The sequence below is a fragment of the Gambusia affinis genome, linkage group LG01 (assembly GCF_019740435.1).
Source record: "Gambusia affinis linkage group LG01, SWU_Gaff_1.0, whole genome shotgun sequence".
NCBI lineage: Eukaryota > Metazoa > Chordata > Actinopteri > Cyprinodontiformes > Poeciliidae > Gambusia > Gambusia affinis.
In genome coordinates this window covers 11,260,199-11,281,894 of record NC_057868.1, presented here as the reverse complement: position 1 = coordinate 11,281,894, position 21,696 = coordinate 11,260,199, and the positions used below count along the sequence as shown (strand labels likewise).

Below are 21,696 nucleotides of genomic sequence, written 5' to 3'. Positions count from 1 at the left end.
ATTTACAAGCATTGGACACCAAAGTCATCAAGCCTGATCTTCACAGATTCAAATTAAATCGCTTTTTATTTTCAAATTATTTCACCCATTTTAGGATTCCTGGCTATGTCTTTAACAGGTCAAAATCTCCCTGCCTCGAAAAAAATGAACTAAACAATTAGATAGGCTGTATAGGAAACCAAATGATTCTTTTTAATGTAGTAATATTAAATATATTTTATTAAATGTTTCCATGGAAATCAATGTTTATCAGCACATTCAAAAGTGGACCCAGGACAAGCTAGCCTTCCAAGAATTTGACACTAAATTCTACTAAAGGGAATATAATTTACTAGAATATGAGTATTTCCTAAAACGACTACACCGCAGCTTAACATTACTGACATTTCCAGTCGAGAAAATATCAAAAATCTATGCTAGCAAAGAATGCTAATAGTTTTTGTTGTTGTTGTTGCTACACAGTAGACAGATTTAAAAAAACACAAAAAAATAAATAAACACAAAATAAGCTAAATAATTTAGCAGTATCTCAGGAATAACTTGCTTTTGTTTCTTAAAATATTAGAATAATAATATTAACCTTCCAGCTGATAGCGCTAACGTCGTTTCCATGACTATTGAGAACGCACGCGCTAGTGCGTGATAGAAATTGGACTACAGAAGCTGGAGCATGCTAACGGCAGCAGGTAACGGGCACAGACCGATACAGGGCATCTTTTCCTGCAGCAACAAATCTAAACCCACATACAGACACTGCTCGCATTTAAAATTCATACATCAAAATGCTCATTGGCAGGTTGTGTTATTACCAGTCATTTAATTAATCTTCAGGGTTCCATTAGTACTAAATATATATACAGTCATAAATTTAAAACCCCTTATCTGTATTTAGAACCACGTTTGAGTCCAACATGGGGTTGCTGGGGGCACCAGAAAATGTGAAAGCTTACACTGTGCAGCACAGCAAAATGTAGCAAGGGAAATAAAAACAAACATGTTTTTAGCAAGTGAGTAAACAAATGAATGCCTGATTGAATTAGTTCATTTTGCCAAAGATAATTTGGCAAAAATAACAAGGGAAAACATGCAAAAGTTGACAAGTAGTTTTATAAGGGTTTAATTTAAAGCAATGCCACATAAAATCAATTGAAGATATAAATAGTTTAACATGCTGTTATTTATCAGAATTTGATAAATAGAGATAAGCTGGGGTTGTTTTTTTTCTAAATTGATAACCCATTTACATTGTCTGTTTGTCTGTTCTTGATTATTTTTTTTGTTTGTTTTGGTTTTTGTTTTTTTTAATCAGAAATAATTTTCTTGGTTCAATACAAATAGTTCTACATCAAAATCTACCAGGGATGTGGGTACTTTGGGGGGCACAACAGTAAAGTTATATATTTGGCATTTAAAATCAGTATCATTCATCATTCTCAAAAATTGTATATGCACATGTGTTGCATGTGCCGAGAAGATAGCATTAGAAAGTTCTTTGCATTTACATAGTGATAAAAAAGGATTTATAACCTACAACACCTTTAAAAAGACAAACAGAGAAATCTGACAGCTACATTTGAGTTGAGTTTATTTTAACCTTTTTCCAATCATAAATCATTTTTCCTAAACTAGTTTACACACAAAAAGGTTGTAAGGTTGCATCGCCATCTGCTTTCCCTGACTGAAAGCAGAATTACTGATGTGGGTTCAAGAAAGAGAGGAGGAGGTGGATGGGGTACTGATCAGGTTGCATATGCTACAAATATCCGTCACTCACTGTTACGTTGCTGGATCTTCAGTCATAAGAGCTAACTAGCTGCAGCTGGACTAAAAGTTTCCCTTCAAAGGCTGAACGACAATTTCTCTGCAGAAATGAGCCAAGGTAAGGTGGTAGTATTTTTTGTTTTAATTGTGATAGCGCTTGTTTGTTTTGTGCTCTTACTCCTGATGCACGTCCTTTAGGTTTCTGCACATGAACTCACTTGAGTGTGAGACGAGTGAAACGTGATGAGTAGGAATGGTGAAAGACATAAAATTTTTCCGACCAGGGACCTTACGTAACTTCTGGAAGAATGTTGAATTGAAATGATTTACCATGTGTGAGGAATTATGATGCATGACCAAGGTTTTCTTTGCTTCTGTATAGGAACAGCATTAGACATTGAGCGCTGTGATCTGAATATTAAGGACAACCACAGCAACCACCACACTGAGCTTTTTGGGGAGGAGCGCTTGATTGTCAGAAGGGGGCAGCCCTTCAGCATTGCCTTACACCTGTCACCTAGCAGCAAAGAGTTCAAAGTGGGCAAAACAAACTTCATGTTCGATGTTGAAACTGGTACTCACCTCCTGCAGCCTTATACCCAGTTTTTTTATATTGATTTATATCAATTTTATACAGCCATTTATATCTGTTTCTGCAGGTCCATTACCAGGAAGAGAATCTAACACTAAAGTTACCTTCAGTTCACAGGCATCCACTGTGAACACAGAGTGGAGCGCTTCAGCTGCTACTGATGCCTCTGGAAGAACAGTAATTGTGTCCATCAGTTCCTCTCCCAAAGCCCCCATTGGGATCTATACTCTGACTTTAGACCAGTTGGGACAGAAGACAAGCTTAGGACAGTTTACTCTGCTTTTCAATGCCTGGTGTCCTGGTGAGTTCATTAAACTGTCTAATAAATTTACTACAATTTAAACTTCAAATTAATAAATCTTAGTCTCCCTAAAATACTGTTATCAGCTTCAAAATTGCTCTCTGTAAATGTTTTATATGTTTTGTAGGGACGTAATGAGAAGGGTTTCAAATTTAGTATGTTGTGTGTACTAACAGATGATGCAGTCTATTTGAAGAGTGAGGAAAAGAGGAAGGAGTATGTTCTAGCACAACATGGGTTGGTCTACAGAGGATCACACAAAAGGATTAAAGGGAAACCCTGGAACTTTGGACAGGTACCCAACCCTAGCCCACCCCGCTCCATGTCTTTGTGGAGAGGGGTTGGATATTGGAGAGAGAGGGGAATGGGGAGTGGCGAAAATGTAGTTCTCCCAGGGCGCCAAACAAACTATAACGCCTCTGACTCAACCCCCGTCACCTCATACCGCCTTTTTTCTGCCCGATTACTGTCAAATAAATGCAACTAGTTTTGAAATAATTCTTTAAAAAAAACATAAAAAATTAAATAAAATAAAAAAGAAAGAAAGAAAAAAAGAACCGGAATGTCGTGCTTTTCATCCATCCGACTGATCACGTCACCCTTTGTGTTGAAGCGTCGCTCTTACAAAAATGCTGTCTAGCAATAGCCGATGAAATGATTTACCATGTGTGAGGCTAGCAATAGCCATGCTTCCGGCTAGCAATAGCCGGAAGCGAAGTTCAAGTTGCATTCTGAGGATCTGATGGAGGCTATTTCTGCCGTCGTCTGCATGTCGGTTCATCCCGCAGAGTCAGAGGGCCGCTTATCGGACAGCAGGAGCTGAATTGAACTGTAATCAAATGGAATCCGTTCTTTGTAAATTATGTTCCCAAAACACAATTATGGTCAACGTAATAATATGACTCCTGCACCCGGTGTTTGGAATAAAAAGAGTCAGACTCAACTTTGTGCATCTTACTGGACCAAGTTTAATTCTCCATAGTCTACGCGATTTTTGTCAATATTTACTGAATGTAGCTTATAAAGCCTGTAAGTTGCTGTGAACCATTTTCGCTTCCGTTTCTATGATGTTACTGCGACTAATCGACGTCGACTCGACTTTAATCATGTTGACGTCGAGTTAAAAAAAAAAAACATAAAGTCGTTCAATCCACAGACTACTGAGACCTTTGGAGTGATTGTTTTTTTTTTTATGTCCTCTGTTGATCTCATTACTGTTCATCTACTCCTCTGCAGTTTGAACCAGGAATTCTGGATATCTGTCTGAAGATTTTGGACGACAATCCTAAATTTTTGTCGGATCCTAATAAGGACGTTTCTTCCCGGAGTAATCCAATCTATGTCACCAGGGTATTTAGTGCTATGGTAATAATAATCATAATAACAATAATATGACTTAAAGAACAATGCAGAGAACAAAAACACTTTATTTATTTATTTATTTATTTAAATTGTAGCGACATAACCTAAACAAAGGTTTTTACAATAATTTTCATAAAAATGGTTTCAGAAGTGTTATGCAGCCGGCACAGGTGTGGCATTCTGGAATCCAACAGCTGGAATAATATATTGCTAGCTGGCGGGCGATCGGGCGCACCTTCTAATTGAAATTCAATTGAATTCAATTAGAAGGTGTGTCCAAACTTTTGGTCTGTACTGTATATATATATGTGTGTGTGTGTGTAAATATGTTTCTCACACTTAAGTTCCTAATATGTGCCTTGCATGGTTGCTGTTGTTTCTCACAGATCAACAGTAATGACGACCGAGGCGTGTTGGTGGGTCAGTGGGTAGAGTTTTCAAATGGCATTCATCCTGGACTGTGGATGGGCAGTGGGGAAATTCTGCGGCAGTGGGCAGAGAGAGGTCCAGTCCGCTACGGCCAGTGCTGGGTCTTTGCTGCTGTAGCATGCACAGGTTGGATATTACATAGAGCATGATTGTTCTTTTTTTCCCACAAAGTTGAGTGAAATTACTATTTGCAATAGATTGTGCTGCATAACCATGCTTAAAATGTTATGTTATTGTGGCACATAGAAAAAAGCATCGTCCAATTCAAAATCTTGTTTATGGCTCTAACAACCTTCTCCACCCTACCGGGTTCTCAACAGTCTCTTTTCTTAATCAACGGCATAAATTTAGTGTCTCAGTCTTCCTTCTGTCTTCTCTGTTTGATGCTTTAGTTTCAAGCATCAGTATCACTGATGATATCTGAAGGATGCTTTATTTTACCCCTGTGATGTAGAAGGATTTTGCTCCCCCTTCAGTGTCCCGCGCTCTGGGCATTCCTTGTCGAGTGGTCACTAACTTCGGATCAGCTCACGACACTAACGCAAACCTGGTGATCGAACGCTTGTACGATGAAAATGGAGACCGAATTTCTGGAGATGATTCAATATGGTGAGTATAATCTGTCATGACAAAACATAAAACATGCACTAATATACTGTGACCATGGGCAACCCTGTGATACAAACTCATTTTCCTCTCATTTGCAACTAATTTTGTTTCTTGTCCAGGAACTTCCATGTATGGGTGGACAGCTGGATGACTCGTCCAGACTTGGGGAGCAAGTTTGATGGGTGGCAAACTAGTGATCCAACACCCCAGGAGAAAAGTGATGGTAAAAAAAAAATTAATAAATAAAATGACAGCAGCTGGGTTTCCACTATATACACCACCATACACTATAGATGCATACATACATATATTTGGTGCTATTTGATTCCCAGTGTATCAAAAGTATTCGCAGCGCTTGACTTTTCAAGCCTTTTATCCAAATGGGCCACATTAATTTTTTTTCCCCTTGTAATTCTACAGACAATATTTAAACAAAAAAAAAGAGAAGCTTTACCATGACAGTCAAAAGTATGGTGCATCCTGTTTCCACTGATCATCCGTCAAATGTTTCTATAACTTGTTCAACTGGTGCTAAATTCAGATGACTGAACGTGATCTTAAATAGATTATAATGCACCATTGAACATCTCGTGAAAACATTGTGGTCTTTCATGGACCGTCAAAACCATTACTCCATCTGGCAACACAGCAAAATGTGAGAAGAAGGATCTTAATCAGACAGAGGACCAAGAGCCCAGTGGTCATTTAGGTGGAGCTCCAGAAAGATCTGATTTCCTGAAACAAGTGTGTCATTCTCATAGAGCCAGAAAAAACAGAGGCTTTAATTAGGGGGAAATAAATGTTCTGCATTTTTGAGTAAGGTAGCAACATATTCAAACCAGAGAAAAGGGAGTTTGTCTGTAAGGCGGTGTGCATGTGCAGCCAGAGACTCTTTAAATAATTTTTTTTCCCGGCTCCTCGATGTTGTCAGGTGTTTTCTGCTGTGGCCCAGCTTCACTGTACGCCATCAAAGAAGGAGAGGTGGGCCTGAAATATGACACGCCTTTCATTTTTGCCGAGGTGAATTTTCTATTCTTTTGCTCTAAAACACAACTATATCCAAGAAGCATGTAAATAAATCAAATTATATTTATTTACTTATATTTAAGTTAAATTACATTTAACTTATTTATAGTGAACTTTTTTTTAACAAATTTTATTTTCATTTTTATTTGTTCTACAAATAAAAACGTTTCTGCAATTTTTAAGTGAGCATTTTCAGTTGCAAGATGGTTGTAAACATTGACATCATCCTAACATTTTCTTTATCATTGTCATTTTATGCATTCAGGTCAATGCAGATGTTGAGGACTTGGTGAAACTGTCCACAGGACAGTTTGTGACGTTCAGTGAATGCACTAAATCTGTTGGCCTTTTTATCAGCACTAAAGCCGTTGGTTCAAATGAGAGACGTGACATCACGCACCAGTATAAATATCCAGAAGGTAACACAAAGTCACATCGTGTCGTTGCAAACCAGAAATCTATTTTCTAGAACGAAACCGGGTTAGTTCTCTAACAATTAGGTCAAAATGAGACAAATGAGGGATTTTCATGTAGGTAAGCAGGCCTCACTCTTTTCTTGACTGACGCACATTCATAAATGCGTATACAAAAAAAATACAAAAAAAAAAACATGTCATAAAAGATGACCAAAAAATACTTCAAAGCCTTTTTTGCTCTCTTCCTGTCGTTACATTTAAGCTTCCTGGCGGTCTGGTGTAGTGACATCTGAGTTTTTGAACTATAATAGATACTCACACATTTCAGTCTCTGGTCAAAACATACAAACGGACATATTTTTTTGTCCCACAGATGTACACCTTGTCTAAATTCAGTGTTTGATATTGCGACTATTAAACTGTGTCTTCTAAATTCATCAAAGTATTTCATATTGTGAATTATTTTATATAACTAGTTTAGAACTAATTAAACCTCTGAAACCATACAAAGGTAATTTAAGTAATTTAATTACATAAATTATTTAAATTAAATAATTTTGCATGTAGATTTAGTGCAAACCTGCAACTTGTTTTTTTTTTTCCTATTAGAATGAAATTTCCAGACCTTGAATTAGACTTCGGCTTCAACACAGAGATATATTGCTTTCTGGTGTTTTGGAGCTAACACACCCTCCACATGTTTATGTTATTTATAAGGGTTTGTTATGTAAGGCATCATTGCAAACGCTTGTCAAAAGTCTAATCGGTACCTGATGGCACCAAAGTGAGTAACTTCTGTGATCAGAGAAATACAGAATCAGCACCCTCAGAAAAGTCTGATTGCCACACTGATCTCAGCTATGTTTATGTTATTTATTTCGGTTTCAAATTCTTTTGTAATTTTGATGATTTCAGGCTCAAAAGAGGAGCGGGAGGTGTATGAGAGGGCCCACCATCGCAACGTGCTGCTGCAGAGAGGAGAGAAACTTGGGCTTCATCTTAAGGTAGCATGAAATTGGTCAACTTTACGAAGTCGTACATATTTTAGTTGTGTCCCTGAGAAACATCTCCTCTACAGGTCATTAGAAACGGTCTAAACAGGAAGTAGAAAGTGTCTATTCAAAAATAAACAGTGATGATGCCCATGAATCAAAAACAAAAAGCTGAACTTTAACACACTGAGATAAATAACTAAAGTCATTTCAACATAATCTGCATCTCTGCCATAAATCAGCTCTAGTGTGACTTGCACCAATGACTTTATCTCATTATTTGTCCCTTTTTAGATAAAACTGGCTGAAAACATGATTGTGGGCTCCAGCTTTGAGGTGTATGCTCGACTAACGAACAACTGCATGGACACAAAGACCTGCAAACTCATTTTCTATGCCAGAGCGGTCAGCTACAATGGAAAACTCGGGGAGCTTTGTGGATTTTCGTCGGACCACTTGGAGGTGCCCTCTGGACAAGGTCTGCTCTGAGCTCAGTGCTTACTGTTCAATTTTGTGAGGTAAATAGGTGGACATCCTTGTCAGTGGTCGTAATTTGAAGACTGATCAGTGCACGCGTTTGTTCAGAGAGACGTCTTTCTCTGAAACTGGAGTACCAGCGGTATAAAACGGTGATCACCTCTGACCTGCTGATCCAGGTGTCGGCCATCACCATCAACAAGGAGACTGTCGATTTCCAGAAGGCTGAAAAAACAATTGTGCTGGACGAGCCAGACATCGGGATCAAGGTTAGAATCAGCAGGACACAAGACAGTGACGTGCGGTGAGGTTCATAGTTGATGAGGCACTGACTTAATCATAATCATATTTATAAATGTAGACCCCCTGCAGGTTATTGTTTACATAAGGAAATTTTGCGCGTGCGGACAACGCTGGAGGGATAAAAGACCTTTTACATGTCATGCATATATTCCATTAACTCAATCAAACTTGGACAAGTAGACATTATTAATTTTGTGCTGTGCTCCACAGCAAAGGGAAAAACCGTTAAAGTATGTGTTAAAGTACAGAAGCAAACAATGTCTGGGATCATGAGCGCCCCCTGCCAGGAGGCAAGAGAACTGCCTGCCTCACCTCAAATCTGTTCTGTCGTTTCTGATCGCTCCTCAGCACACAAAACACGTTACTCACACTGTTGGTGACAAAAAAACAATGTACATTACATACATAAGCTAAATTATGGAAAATTAATTTATATATTAAATGTTTTTAACCATTTTATTGGCGACGTACAAACAGGAGGAATATGCTCTCATAGAATGGCAGCCAGTGCCGTTAGTAAGAGGTTGATTAATCCCAGGTGAGGCTCAGCTCGCTGCTGCCTCACCAGCTTCGCTTCTGAGCATTAGAATGGGGAAATGCAAAAATTCTGAGATTTTGAAGAAAAAATAATCAAAATAATTGGTTAACCCAATATAAATTGCTTTATCCTTAATTTTTATTTTTCCCTGACCGCACGTCACTGAGAAGTATCAAAAGGGCCCGGTCAAATGTCAGGCCTAAACTTTGTGTAAACACATAAACATTTCTGTTCAGAGATACTCTCCTTTCAGCCTGACTGAGCTTGAGATCATTTCAGTCTCTGGATTTGGAACATGAAAACGAATAAGTTCCACATCAACACCAGTGTTTCTATTCGAGGTAGACCTAGAGAGGTCGATTTGTGTTGTGAAGCTTAACGTGAACGTAAAGAGCTGCCTTTCAGCAGAGTAAATATACTACAAGAGGTACTTATTCAGATGAAAAGTATAGCTTAATAATGATTTGTAAATTTTTACCCTCTTCTAAATTGCAGTGCTTCTGTTTCACATTTCAAAATCTGGAATTTTGTCTCCCTGATACCACATTGCGTCATGTCTTTATGGTGAAACCTGAACCTCCTGTCTGCAGCTGGTGGGTGAAGCCAGAGTGAACCAGCCTGTGACTGTAAAGCTGACCTTGTTGAACTCTTTACCTGAGCCGCTGCTCAACTGCAGCTTCGCCATAGACGGCATCGGACTCACAGGCGGCAAACCCATAACAGCAATGTATGTCCAGTTAGTTTCTATGTTACAGCCTTCACTTGATTACTGAAAACAACCACTGGCACTGGAAACAAGAGTAAAGTGTGATTTCATTCAGTGACCAATGATCTGACATTTGTAGCGACAGACAAAACCAGCTCAGGGAACAACAGGCAGATGTGGTAGGAGGAAACATGAGTTAGTCCTAGTGAGCAGGGACAGAGTAAGAGAAAGTTTTTTTGTTTTTTTTTTTCCCTCCAGGGGGTCTTTTGTGGGCTCTAGTGTCCCTTATATGACAGTAGGCTGACAGGAAAGGGGGGGAAGACATGCGGCAAATGTCGCCGGGTCCGGGAATCGAACCCGCGACGGCCGCGTCGAGGACTCAAGGCCTCCAAATGTGGGTTGCACTATCCCCTACGCCACCACACTAAGACAAAGTTGAGGGAACTGTCAATAAAAACACAGATATAAATGCTTCCACATGACAGAGAACAATATAACTAAAATAAACTCAACAAAACTATACAAAGAACCATGAAATACAAAATATGTACATTTAAAAACCCACTGTAAAATCATAAAACCACTTCAAAACCAGATAATTAAAATGAGTCTGTCTTGCAGGGTTGGAACTGTGGGAGCAAATGAACAAGCGAAGGCCAGCGTTGTGTTTAAGCCCACCGTCGCTGGCTCCAGTGTGCTTCTGGTGAACTTTGACAGTGACAAACTGAAGAACATCAAGAACGTCATTGACGTTGTTGTGAAGGAATGAATTAAACCTCAATTCTTGGCACATTTAGTCTTTTTTTGTTATTGTCCAACAGAAATATGAGCCTGCAAAGCACTGGAGTTTTTTGTTTTTTTATATTCAGAGAATCCTTGGATAATTTCTCTCATAGTTTTGTTGCCACACCACAGCATTGATAATAAAATTATTGTTGCTGGACTGTTTCTTAATTTAAAAATGCATTTCATAAAATAAATCATGATTAATGAAAAACATATGAAGGTATGGGATCATGGTGTTTTGTTGTATTTGAGGAAAGAAGCTATTTCAGCTACAGGAAATAATACACATCTCAGAACAACGGTGCAAGTACATTATACCCACCAATAAAACAGCAGAATGAGCAATAAGGACAAGCTTGGCTACCTGGATCACACAACCCCATCATTTATAAATTCTAAATTATTAGAACTTGTTAGAAACCTAAAATGAACAAAATATTCTGATTTTTTTTATTATTATTATTATTATTATTATTCAGAAGACTGACTTTCTACTCTTGGGGAGAATTATGAATTCAAAATTCATACAATCAGAATCACAAGAAATTTTGTGTGTTTCAGCCTGTGGTGTGAAATGAGGAATACTCGACAGACGAAATGAATTTCTGCAGAGTTTTCTTTGATAATAGTTTTCCCACAACAGGAAAGATGAAAGTGACTGTAGGATGGCAGAAATTATATATAGTTTAAAAGTGTTACATCAGGCAAACATAAAAATAATTACAGAAATGTGGGCTTAAGGGATGGTACGTTTAAAACCTGAGAAAAAGGATTTAATGTGACAAATGAGCCTCAGCAGATATTTGCTCTTAACTTCAAGCTCCGCTTTCAGCTGTATCAGTGATTCATTGATTTGTTAGGAATACAGGCGATCACATTATACAGTAAGTTATCACATCAAAGACTTAATACAATCCAGTGTCACTGATCTCCACTGTCAGGACGGCTTCGCTCGAGTCTGTCATGGAGGCACTGAGAATAACGTAGTCGCCCTCGTAAAAAAGGCCAGGTTCGTCAGCTTTTCCTCTAACAAAGTCGGTCTCACCTCTGTTGTACATCTTGTCAAAAAGGCTGCGGTCACATTTTCTACCTTTATTAAAGATTCCCACAGCAAGCCAGTTGGAAAAAAGGACCCTGTCATAGGGCACGGAGAACATGACGGCCACGACGTGGTTGTAGTCGTTCAACTCGGCATTGAAAAGGTCATAAGTGAAAACACCAACAGCGCCACTCGCCAGGCCTGTCGTCTTGTTGAAGCGAGCCTTGACGGCAGAGCAGGGGCCGACCATCGGAGGGAAAGGGACCTGGCAGAAGCCGCTCAGAGTGTAGACCCTGAAAAATGGAGACATAGAAAATCAGATTTATTTTTATTTATCTTGTTGTTGTCGTTAAGATAGCTTACAGGGTTTATAAAAATCTATGGAGAAAAGAACAACAAAAAAACCTTTACATAAGAAAGTGTCAGGAACTGCAATGTAAGACAAATTCTTGCTTTAGTTTAGGTTTTATCTTTATCTGAAGCCGTTTCATCACTTTTCTGCAGTGATGAGTTGGTGTGTTATGAGATCACTGGAGCCATTCACAAACAGGCAAATGTCTTCTAAAACTACGAATATTGTTTACATCAATATTCATTACTGATTGGCTGTCTGCCCAGCAAGGCCATAAAATTTTGACACACCTCATAAGACTTCACTGTTGTACCCACATTTAAAGCTAAAGCCTCTATTAATGTATATTAAAGTACATTAACAAAGGCTTTATCTAAACGTCTTCCAAGACACAAATTGGCAGACTTTAAAATTCCTTAGCTTGTCTGAAATGACTCCAGTAAAGTTGTTATAAAATCACCTAATTTAATTATAGTTTGTAAGCTGCATGGTGGAAATTGTTCAAACAGCAGTGCACGTTTTTTTTGTTTTGTTTGTTTGTTTTAAAAAACCATCCTCAAACAAAAGTTATACAATTTCATAATATGAACAAATGTCTTTATTTCCTTCTGGAGCAGGAGGTCAGCAAAGTCCAGTGGTCACCAGTCCAGAACCTTTTAGACGGATCCGTGGTCCAACACAGCTGAATCAAACGACTGAATTACCTCCTCAGTCAGTTCGCCAGACTCCTGCTCATGACTTCACTCTTTGACTCAGGTGTGTTGAAGCAGAAACAGATCTGAAAGTTGAAAATGCCTGGCCCTCGAGGCCTGGGGTTGCAGACCCCTGCTGCAGACATTTCAGTAGTACTGGATTGCCTTGTTGAACAAATAGAAATTAAGCCTAAACAGGTTTACTTGACAAAAAGGGAGTTATAAGAGCAATGCATCACCTTGGGTTGGAAAGAGTGTAGGAGTTTGTGTTGTTCCTGATCTCAACGGAGCAGCGACGGCGAGGCATTGTGTTGAGGTAGGTGGAAGGTGACCAGACTAGGGCTGTGACATGCAGACAAAAAAAACAAAAACAACGAAACATAAAAACATTAGATTGATTAAGATGGATTTTTAAAACCTACGAACAAAATAACCAGCGGGCAGGGAAAGAAGTATTCATCCAGAAAGTCTTTGGAATAGATTTAATTACATCAAATTATAGCCGAACAGCTGAAAGTACATGTCAACAATTTCACTATCTGGACACCTTATAAAAGTGAAACAATTCTGATGCTTAGCTTTGCTTACCTTCAGTCGACCTGCTTGTTGCAGAGACAGCCAGATGATTGGAGAGAACAGGTCGCGTATCCTGGTTTTAGCCTGACTGTGAAATTGCACTGCGTCAGCTCATCACAAGTGAGCTCTTATTGACTCTGCTAATCAGGACCTTTAACTCTCATGCTCGGTATCTTCAGTCCTTTCCTACGTGTAACCCTCAAATTACCACACTGAGTTGGAGAGTGATTCAATCACAGCACGCTTTGCTTCGGCCCGAGTTCTGCTTTGTTTAAACGCGAAAGTTTCTATGTCCCAAAGAGTAAAGTTGTAGAAAATTATTGGGATCGTCTGATTTTCAGTAGCTCAGTTGAGAGCTTGACCTTTCAACCATAAGACTATCACATTGTTGGACTTCTGTTAATCAGAACTTGTAAACCAGTGAGTTAGTATTAACTTGACTCTGGTATCACTGTAAATACTCACAAATGGTTTCATAGAAATAGGCAAAAACATTTGCCTGCAACAAACTACTACAATGACAGTTCTCACTTTGTGGTGACAAGACAAAATCTTGGGAAATTCCCACCCGAACGCTTAGAGTTTAGTCAACAGACTGATATCAAGCTGGTAGAGACCAGTTAGTGACCAGTTAAAGGTCATGAACTGGACAGAAGTCGAAGTCCATACAGAAAGACTTGGGAAAAGTCAGAAACTGCATTATTCACGGGCCAAAAAAAAAAAAAAAACAGGCTTAAGATAAGGAAACAGCTGCATGTACATGCTGCCCAGACAAGGGAAATCAACCAATGAAACACAGGAGTGGGGTAATCAACTGCTTGAACACATGTGAGGGAGAAACATTTTGCAATAAACTAAACTAAACCTGGACATCCTTGTAAATGTATAGTTTATTTTAGAGCTGTGCAAATTTGAGACTGGGCATCCTGGATAAGCTTTTTAAGAGGCCAAGGTGCAACATGTATTTCAGTTAATACAGAAAGAAATTACAAACGTTAACCTTGGCTACAAAAGTTCAGTTCAGTGTCTTTCTTAGAAGCAATCTCAAAATGACAAAAATACAAGGTATAAAAATGATTTATTATTTAGCCTACAAGAAAACTAAGGATGATGGGGTATGCAGCAGACGTGCTTTTGGTTTTCCTTTACCTACAAAACAATTTACAAAGTTTTCAACCTTACGTGTCATTAAAGATTTCTCTTGCAGTTTTCAAACCAAAATCTGGTAGACAACATCAATTTAGCCTTTTGTAAAGAGAATATATTATCTGAATCAGGTTCCAGAAGCAATTTAATCAAACTGAAGTTAAATTTATTTTCTTCAGATAAACAATAAAGGCAAAGGAAATGGCCCACAACAGAAATTCAAAAAGCATTGGGAATTTTGGGTGATGGTAACCACAATTTTCCATTTAATCTGTTTGTGGTTCACATTGTCACACTGTAAACGGTTTTCTGATGCTGAAGCTGCTCCTACTTTGTTCTTTATCTCACTTTATATGTTTGTGTTTTTTTTTATTTTTAAAAAAAACATCTTTTACTATAGGTCTAAAAATTAGAAAATTAAATTGATTTTATGAATCATAAAGACGGTTCACTTCTTTGAATTATGTTGCTTCTGATACAGTCCCAGTTTGAATAATGCATGTGTACAAGGGCATCAGTGTTCAGACTGAATTACACGCACTCACTCATAAGTGAGATCACACGATTAGTATATCTTTTCCATATTTCAAATAACGACATGGGGCTTAACACATGCCCCTTAGTAGCCAAAAAAAATAATAATTAGGTCGTGCGGTCAGTTTCACTTTCAGTTTCAGACAAACCTTTACACAAACTATGCTCTCAACAACAAACACAAAAGCATAATGGCTTTATGCAGAGAAATTTATTTGAAAGAATAATTCAGGTGGATAGATTTTATTGCTCCATCTCATCTTCCTCTTCGGTAGGTAAATGTTGGCGCTGCATAGATTTAAGAGCGGCCGCATAAATAGCCATGTTGCTGAGCCCGTTAACCACACAGCAGCTCAGTGCACTGCGGGACGTCTTCATGTCGTTGGCACTTAGCCACATGTTGGTCTTGATGTCATAAAACTCGACATTAGGGATGGTGGTGATGCCACCGAAGCCTCCCACGACAAACAGGCTGTCGTTCATCACGGAGATGCCAAAGTTACTGCGGGCGGTCGGCATGCTGGGCACACTGCACCAGGTGTTGGTGGAGGGATTGTAAGCCTCTGTAGTGTTCAAACGTGACACTCCATCAAAACCCCCAACCTAGAGTAGAACATTTGATAGGGACATGGTCACGATGGAGCAAAAACCCAAGTAGACAACTGGTTTTGTCAAAATAAACAGTTAAATTGATTTTTAATTTTTTTTTTTCTGTGATAGGTCTGATAAACGTTGGGGCAGAGTCAAAAAATGTCTTTTTAGGTTGTGCAAAAGAGAATAGCACATCTCGTGAGGTTTTTTTTAATAATTTCAGTAAAAACTAAAGAAGTCTGAAAGTAAATCAATTTGAAACTTGTCTAAATGTGTATTTATTTCAAGTGTAAAGTTAAAAGAAAGTTGAGACTTTGTATTAGCTTCTATTCTTATTTTTTAGATAGCCTATTAATAAGGAAAAGTATTACAACTCGACAGTTTATGAATACGCTGAGTTGTAGTGAAAAATTGATCCTCCCACTAAAGAAAGACGTCTGCCTGTTATTTATAGAAATTAGATCGGCATTATCTTTCAGACTAAAGGAGAAATAATGCATCTGGGGTACATGATCAGAAGGAAGTATCGACTGAGGGTTGATGACAGCAAATGCTGTCATTGAGAATTTCTGTTTCAGATAAGTTCATCACCTGGTTTTCTAACTTACACTCAACAGCTCAACACTTTGATACAACATTCAATCTCTTGCTCACACACATCCACCAATCATATGGCAGCAAATCAAGGCATTCATGCATCTCACTTTGGTTTTGTTTTTGTTTTGTTTTTTAAAAAAGAGAGCAGCTGGAGTTCAAATTAAGGAAAAGTAAGTGCATTTAATGGAGTTTGAAGGTTTCTTCTAAGTCAGGTTTCAGTATTTTATCAACTGCTGATCTACTGGAATTTCCACACAAAACTCTTTCCACAATTAGTAGAAAATGGCTCAATAAAACAAGGAAAAAAATCCAGTGAGAAGCAGCTTGGTGTCTGAGATTCAGAGGAGACTGGACCAACAGGTTTAAGAGGGAAGAAAGGCATAACCAACCAGCTCAGTTTTTGATATGAGCCGTTTGGACAACTGCCCAGAGTGGCATGAGACAGGGATAGTTTACAAGCACCAGACAAAAATAGGTAAAATGAAGGAGGCTTCAAACTATTTTAAGCACTTCCAGTCAGTGGGGAGTTGGCAACCCATGCCTGCTGCTGAAAATAGGAAAATATTTTTTATGTAATTTCTGTGAGATTTCACTTTATTTTAGCTAGTTCAAGGATTTAGATGATTGGTTTGGGGCCGGTAGAAGGACGGGTTTGCTCAAGTCATTATTTGTGCAAGGCCAACCAAGGTATATGGAATACCATATCTGAATGCACAGCTTGTTAAACCTTGAAGCAGATGGGTGACAGAAAACTAGGCGCCACGCCCGTCAGCTAAGAACAAGAAAGCGCAAATATGCTTACCAAAGTTTGATATTTCTGTTGAGCTCAGAGCTTTTGTTTCTGCTCCACTGTACTCACTGCAAAGATGTAGTCAGCATAGGCAGCAACGCCGACCCCACTGCGCCTGCTGCTCATGTTGGCAATCAGGGTCCACTGGTCTTCGTCTGGGTTGTAACATTCGGCTGTGGATAGACACTGTATGCCGTTGAAGCCGCCACAAATGTACACCTAGAGAGAGTGGAAAATAAATGGTGTTTGGTTAAAAATATCAACCTACCCTCTGAAATTTCTTGTGTTTTTCTAGACTGACATCTAGCAATCCGTAAATTTTCCATTCCCCTTTATTAAAAAAGAGAAATTACTCAATAATCAGTCAAGATTATTTGTATCGCACATGTCAGCAGCAAGCCAGCTCGATATGCTTTACATCATGAAAACATAAAAACATCAGTAACCATTTGTGAGACCAGTAACAAACATTACATTTTGTCAAGTGCCATCATTAAAATTATCAATACGCATCAAATATGTTGGTCAATGTTGCAGTGATTATGGGTCAAAGGCAACTCTAAACAGGTGGGTGTTTGGTCAAGATTTAAAGGAACTCAGTGTTTCAGCTGTTTTGCGGTTTTCTGGAAGTTTGTTGGTACACAGAAACTGAATACTGCTGAATGCTGTGTTTGGTTCTGGCTCTGTGGACCCAGAGAAGACCAGAACCAGAAGACCTGAGAGATCTGGAAGGTTGATACAACAACTGGTCATTAATGTTTTTTGGTGCAGTCATTTAGTGATTTATAAACTAACAAAAGTATTTTACAGTTTGTCCTCTGACCTAAAGAGAGCCAGTGGAACTGGAGTGATGTGTTCTAGCTTCCTGGTTTCAGTAAATTTGCTCAACAGAAACACACCATGTTCGAAAAACCCCCAAAAGGTTTCTCACTAAGATTGCTTTGCAATAGGATCTTTGGGGGGGGGAGGGGTTCAGACCCTATCGAAGTAGATGTATTTTGCAAAACTTTAAAGGTAACACTTTTATTCGCATCACACAAGTCGTGATCAACAGATGTTACTACTGGTAAAAACGACAAAGAAGATGACAAGAAAAGGTAGGGGGATAATATAATATTCTTCAGGCGATAGAAGGCCAACTTTGTAACTGTCTTTATGTGGTTCTACATGTTCAGATTGGAGTTCATCACCACACCCAGATTTTGGGCATTCTCGCTTGTTTCCATCTGTAATAACTGAAGCTTCATCCTGACTCTTGAACGTTCCTCTTTAGGTCTAAAGATGTTGACTTCAGTTTTGTTTCTGTTCAGCTGGAGAAAGTTATGGCATATCTACACACTGATATGTTCAGTGCCTGGATGGGTTTAGAGTTACCTGTTGACATGGTAATATAGAGCTGTGTATCATCTGCATAGTTATACCTAATCTTATTTCCAGTTATAACCTGAGCTAGATATTGAATAGAAGAGGTTCCAGGGCTGAACCTTGGGTTACCCCACTTGTGACTTCCATCCTATGTTATGAGAGACTACCTATAAAAACAAAGAGATTCCTGTTCTTTATATAAGATTCGATCAAGATGAGTGCTGGACCAAAGAGTATATAATATGACATATACTACTATTGCTCATGTTGGCAATAATGTGATACAAACAGTCTGAATTACCCAAAGTTAATAAATCTCTGCTGTTTTCTCTGTGCTAGTCATAAAAACCCATAAACATAAATTAGTGCCACCTACTCTGCTATGAAGGGTTGCACAACTGGCATCACTCCTCTGCTCGTGCATGGAAGAAATAATAGTCCACTGGTTGCATTTTGGGTCATAACGTTCAGCAGTGTTTAGCCGTTCCTGTCCATTGTAACCTCCTAAAGCATATATGTAGTCATTCATCACAGTCACACTGACAAAGCACCGACTGACATGCATGGGTGACACTTCTTCCCAGTTGTGCGAGGTCAGGTCAAGTCTATGCACAGCGCTGAACTGCTCAATACTGTCAAAACCCCCAACACAGTAAATTGATCCATTGAAGAAGACAGCGCCATGATAAGCCCGGATGGTTTCTGTGGTATAGGCCACATCTATCCAGCGATCACTGCGAGCATCGTAGGCTTCAATTAAACTGGTAGGGCTGCCATCAGTCCAGCCTCCTATGGCCAATAGGAGAGCGGGCGGCACTCGTGGGATTGCTAAAGATGGGCAGACAAAAGACCTGTAGCTGGTCCTTGACATGTGGTCCAGGATGGGGTTCAATGTCTGGAAGAGCATAGCTCGACATTCTGGATTTGTTTTCACCAATTCACTTTCATTCACATGTTCAATGAGGTACTTTGGAGACATCCAAGCCAGTCTGATCTGCAGAGAGTCACAAATACATGAGTTGGCTAACATTGCGTAAACGATGGCCTTTCCAGTGCTTGCCACAAACTTAGCTAGTACAAAAGAAAATGCCAACCTTTTTTAGTTCACGTTCACAAAATGGCTTTAATCTATTTTTATTTTCAGCCAAAATGTGTAGCTAATTCAGAATCGAGGACATCGTCTCACCATGACGTTAATAGTCCTAAACCTAACCCAAAATCAATCAATCTCTCTCTGTCTGTCTGTCTCTCTCTATGTGTCTATGTGTGCATGTGTATACAGTACAGACCAAAAGTTTGGACACACTTTCTTATTGAATTCAATGAGAAAGTGTGTCCAAACCTTTGGTCTGTACTGTATATATGTAAGTGTGTGTAGATGCTTTATAAAATAAATAAATATAGATGTTATTTTACTTTTATTTTATTAAATTAATTAATTTACCAAGTTAATTTAGGCAACTGCATATATGTGTATATAGATAGATAGATAGATAGATAGATAGATAGATAGATAGATAGATAGATAGATAGATAGATAGATAGATAGATAGATAGATAGATAGATAGATAGATAGATAGATAGATAGATAGATAGATAGATAGATAGATAGATAGATAGATAGATAGATAGATAGATAGATAGATAGATAGATAGATAGATAGATAGATAGATAGATAGATGAATAGATAGATAGATAGATAGATAGATAGATAGATAGATAGATAGATAGATAGATAGATAGATAGATAGATAGATAGATAGATAGATAGATAGATAGATAGATAGATAGATAGATAGATAGATAGATAGATAGATAGATAGATAGATAGATAGAGTTGTCCAACCCTTCATAGCAGAGTAGGTGGCACTAATTTATTTATATATATATATATATATATATATATATATATATATATATATATATATATATATATATATATATATATATATATATATATATATATATATATGCCCTCCACACTCACCTTAGAAAAAAGTAATGAGCTGTAAGTTTTCCGTTCCTTGGGCGCATGGGCGATCCATTTGAGGATGGCTTTGAATACCGTCTTCTCCTGCTTTACAATGAGTAAGTCACTTTCAATGATTTGAACTAGCTGTTGTGCAGAGAGCTGAAGGAAATCTGCGCAGGTGTCAACAACTTCTTTGAAATGACTCAGAGTGTATAGTTCGGACTTCTCTCTCAGTTCTGGGTGGTAGAACGTATCTGTAAGCATCCAGATGCTGAGACAGTTCTGTGGGTTCAGCTGCTTTTCTAAATAATCACTACAGGCTTGTAAAAGGCCAGTCATATTATAACGGTCTGCTACTACGAAGAGGTCCAGTGCATTTTGTCCTGTCAGAAGAACATTGCCTGTGTAGGCAAACTCGACAATAAGACACATTAAGCTGGTTGACACTCCAGGGATGTCAAAGGTCACACAGTCTGGTGCTGACCAGTGGCTAAACAGAGCTCTGTGAAGAAACACAACAAAATAAATAGTCATTGTACTGAAAATGAATACTCACATATTTCCAGATCATGTAGTGCATGCTGAATCCAAAAATCAGGATAATCACAGTTTATCATTAAATGTTCTTCTTGTCTAGGCTTGTTTCTCTTACTACTCTGTTACTTAACAAGCCACCCTATTTTATTTTTTCATGTCAAATCTGCCGTATCCCCTGCTAAGAGCTTACCTGAAATATGGGCTACATTTGCACAAGACGACCTTGTGTACGTAGAATTCACTGCCATCCACTCTGATCACTGTGTCACAAAGCTGCTGCCTCATGCAGAGCTTGTTATGCAGTGACATGTTTTAACCAATATTTGCTCCCTAGGATTAAAGACCTTTTTACTATCCTCACTCTTTGACTGATTTCCTGCAGAAACAAAAGGCTGTCACAGAACTCTCACAGGGTCTGTCATTTCAATTTCTGTGACGTCACATGAACTAGTCATTAGAATTCCAAAGGTAACCATTCCAAGAATAAATCCAGCTGTCTGTATAAGATTACTCATGTTAAAAATCGGCCATACAAATGATTTCATTTTAGATTATATCATATCAATTAGCTGGGAAAGTAGATATCCTACCAACCTACTACTTAAAGCTGCAGTATTTAACTTTTATTTTAAAAAATTATTATTGAAACTGTTATTATGTCTTGACAGTATGTCATCATGAGACAAATAATCTGTGAAAAAAATCAATTTCCTCTGCTTTCTTCCAGTGCACACGGTGCCAACTAGAAACAGCCAATCAGAAGCAACGGGCGGGTCTTAACTGGCGCTGCAGCTCCTCCCCCATCTGACTCCTCCCCTTTTGCTCTCTTCACGCCTGCAGGTTTCGTTGTGAATGCTAATGCTAGCTAGCATGGCCGCCGATGACGGCAGGGGGGGATTGGAGGAGATCAATCTTTTCGCAGATTATCTGTCATGATTTGTTGACAGTTTTAACAAATATGTATAATAAATAAATAAATAAAACATATTCTTTATAAAAGTTACATGTTGCAGCTTTAGGTCCTCTCACAACCAAACAGGATAATGGGGTCTTCTGTTCTGCCCTCCGTGACTCTTTTGAGTCTTCTTAGCAAAATGTTTGGCTAATTTTCCTAGATGTTCACTTTAACCTTTTCTCTTTATATATATATATTTTATCTATTTAGTGGTTAGGTCTGTGATGGTTATTTTGTTTTTAGCTCTTTG

At 38.4% G+C, this 21,696-nt stretch overlaps 3 protein-coding genes across 8 annotated transcripts; 1 reads left to right on the top strand and 2 right to left on the bottom strand.

Annotated features, from left to right (window-relative positions):
- Nucleotides 1-512: 512 nt before the first annotated feature.
- Nucleotides 513-10,439, top strand: LOC122839877 (protein-glutamine gamma-glutamyltransferase 2-like). Of its 6 annotated transcripts, none has more exons than XM_044131910.1 (16): nt 516-686; nt 1,630-1,879; nt 2,144-2,335; nt 2,421-2,654; nt 2,831-2,949; nt 3,891-4,019; nt 4,403-4,571; nt 4,922-5,054; nt 5,174-5,277; nt 5,986-6,074; nt 6,346-6,499; nt 7,412-7,500; nt 7,783-7,966; nt 8,074-8,234; nt 9,397-9,533; nt 10,134-10,438. In XM_044131910.1, the coding sequence occupies exons 2-16, from the start codon at nt 1,870-1,872 to the stop codon at nt 10,279-10,281; spliced, it is 2,052 nt and encodes a 683-aa protein (XP_043987845.1). In that variant the 5' UTR covers nt 516-686; nt 1,630-1,869; the 3' UTR covers nt 10,282-10,438. The 6 variants fall into 6 exon arrangements, with proteins under 6 accessions (XP_043987829.1, XP_043987845.1, XP_043987850.1 ...); XM_044131915.1 differs by having other exon boundaries at nt 669-686; nt 1,689-1,879; XM_044131894.1 differs by lacking the exon at nt 1,630-1,879 and having other exon boundaries at nt 513-686.
- A 294-nt stretch (nt 10,440-10,733) lies between these two features.
- On the bottom strand, nt 10,734-14,077 carry LOC122839868 (DELTA-stichotoxin-Hcr4b-like). The gene is made up of 3 exons (XM_044131875.1): nt 12,970-14,077; nt 12,621-12,723; nt 10,734-11,630 (listed from the first exon to the last, which is right to left on the bottom strand). Exons 2-3 carry the CDS (start codon nt 12,686-12,688, stop codon nt 11,204-11,206), a joined length of 495 nt encoding a protein of 164 aa, XP_043987810.1. The 5' UTR covers nt 12,689-12,723; nt 12,970-14,077; the 3' UTR covers nt 10,734-11,203.
- A 755-nt stretch (nt 14,078-14,832) lies between these two features.
- On the bottom strand, nt 14,833-21,098 carry LOC122839860 (kelch-like protein 10). Its single transcript, XM_044131863.1, has 5 exons — nt 20,682-21,098; nt 19,970-20,456; nt 18,357-18,974; nt 16,685-16,834; nt 14,833-15,240 (listed from the first exon to the last, which is right to left on the bottom strand). Exons 1-5 carry the CDS (start codon nt 20,798-20,800, stop codon nt 14,881-14,883), a joined length of 1,734 nt encoding a protein of 577 aa, XP_043987798.1. The 5' UTR covers nt 20,801-21,098; the 3' UTR covers nt 14,833-14,880.
- Between the last annotated feature and the right edge of the window lie 598 nt (nt 21,099-21,696).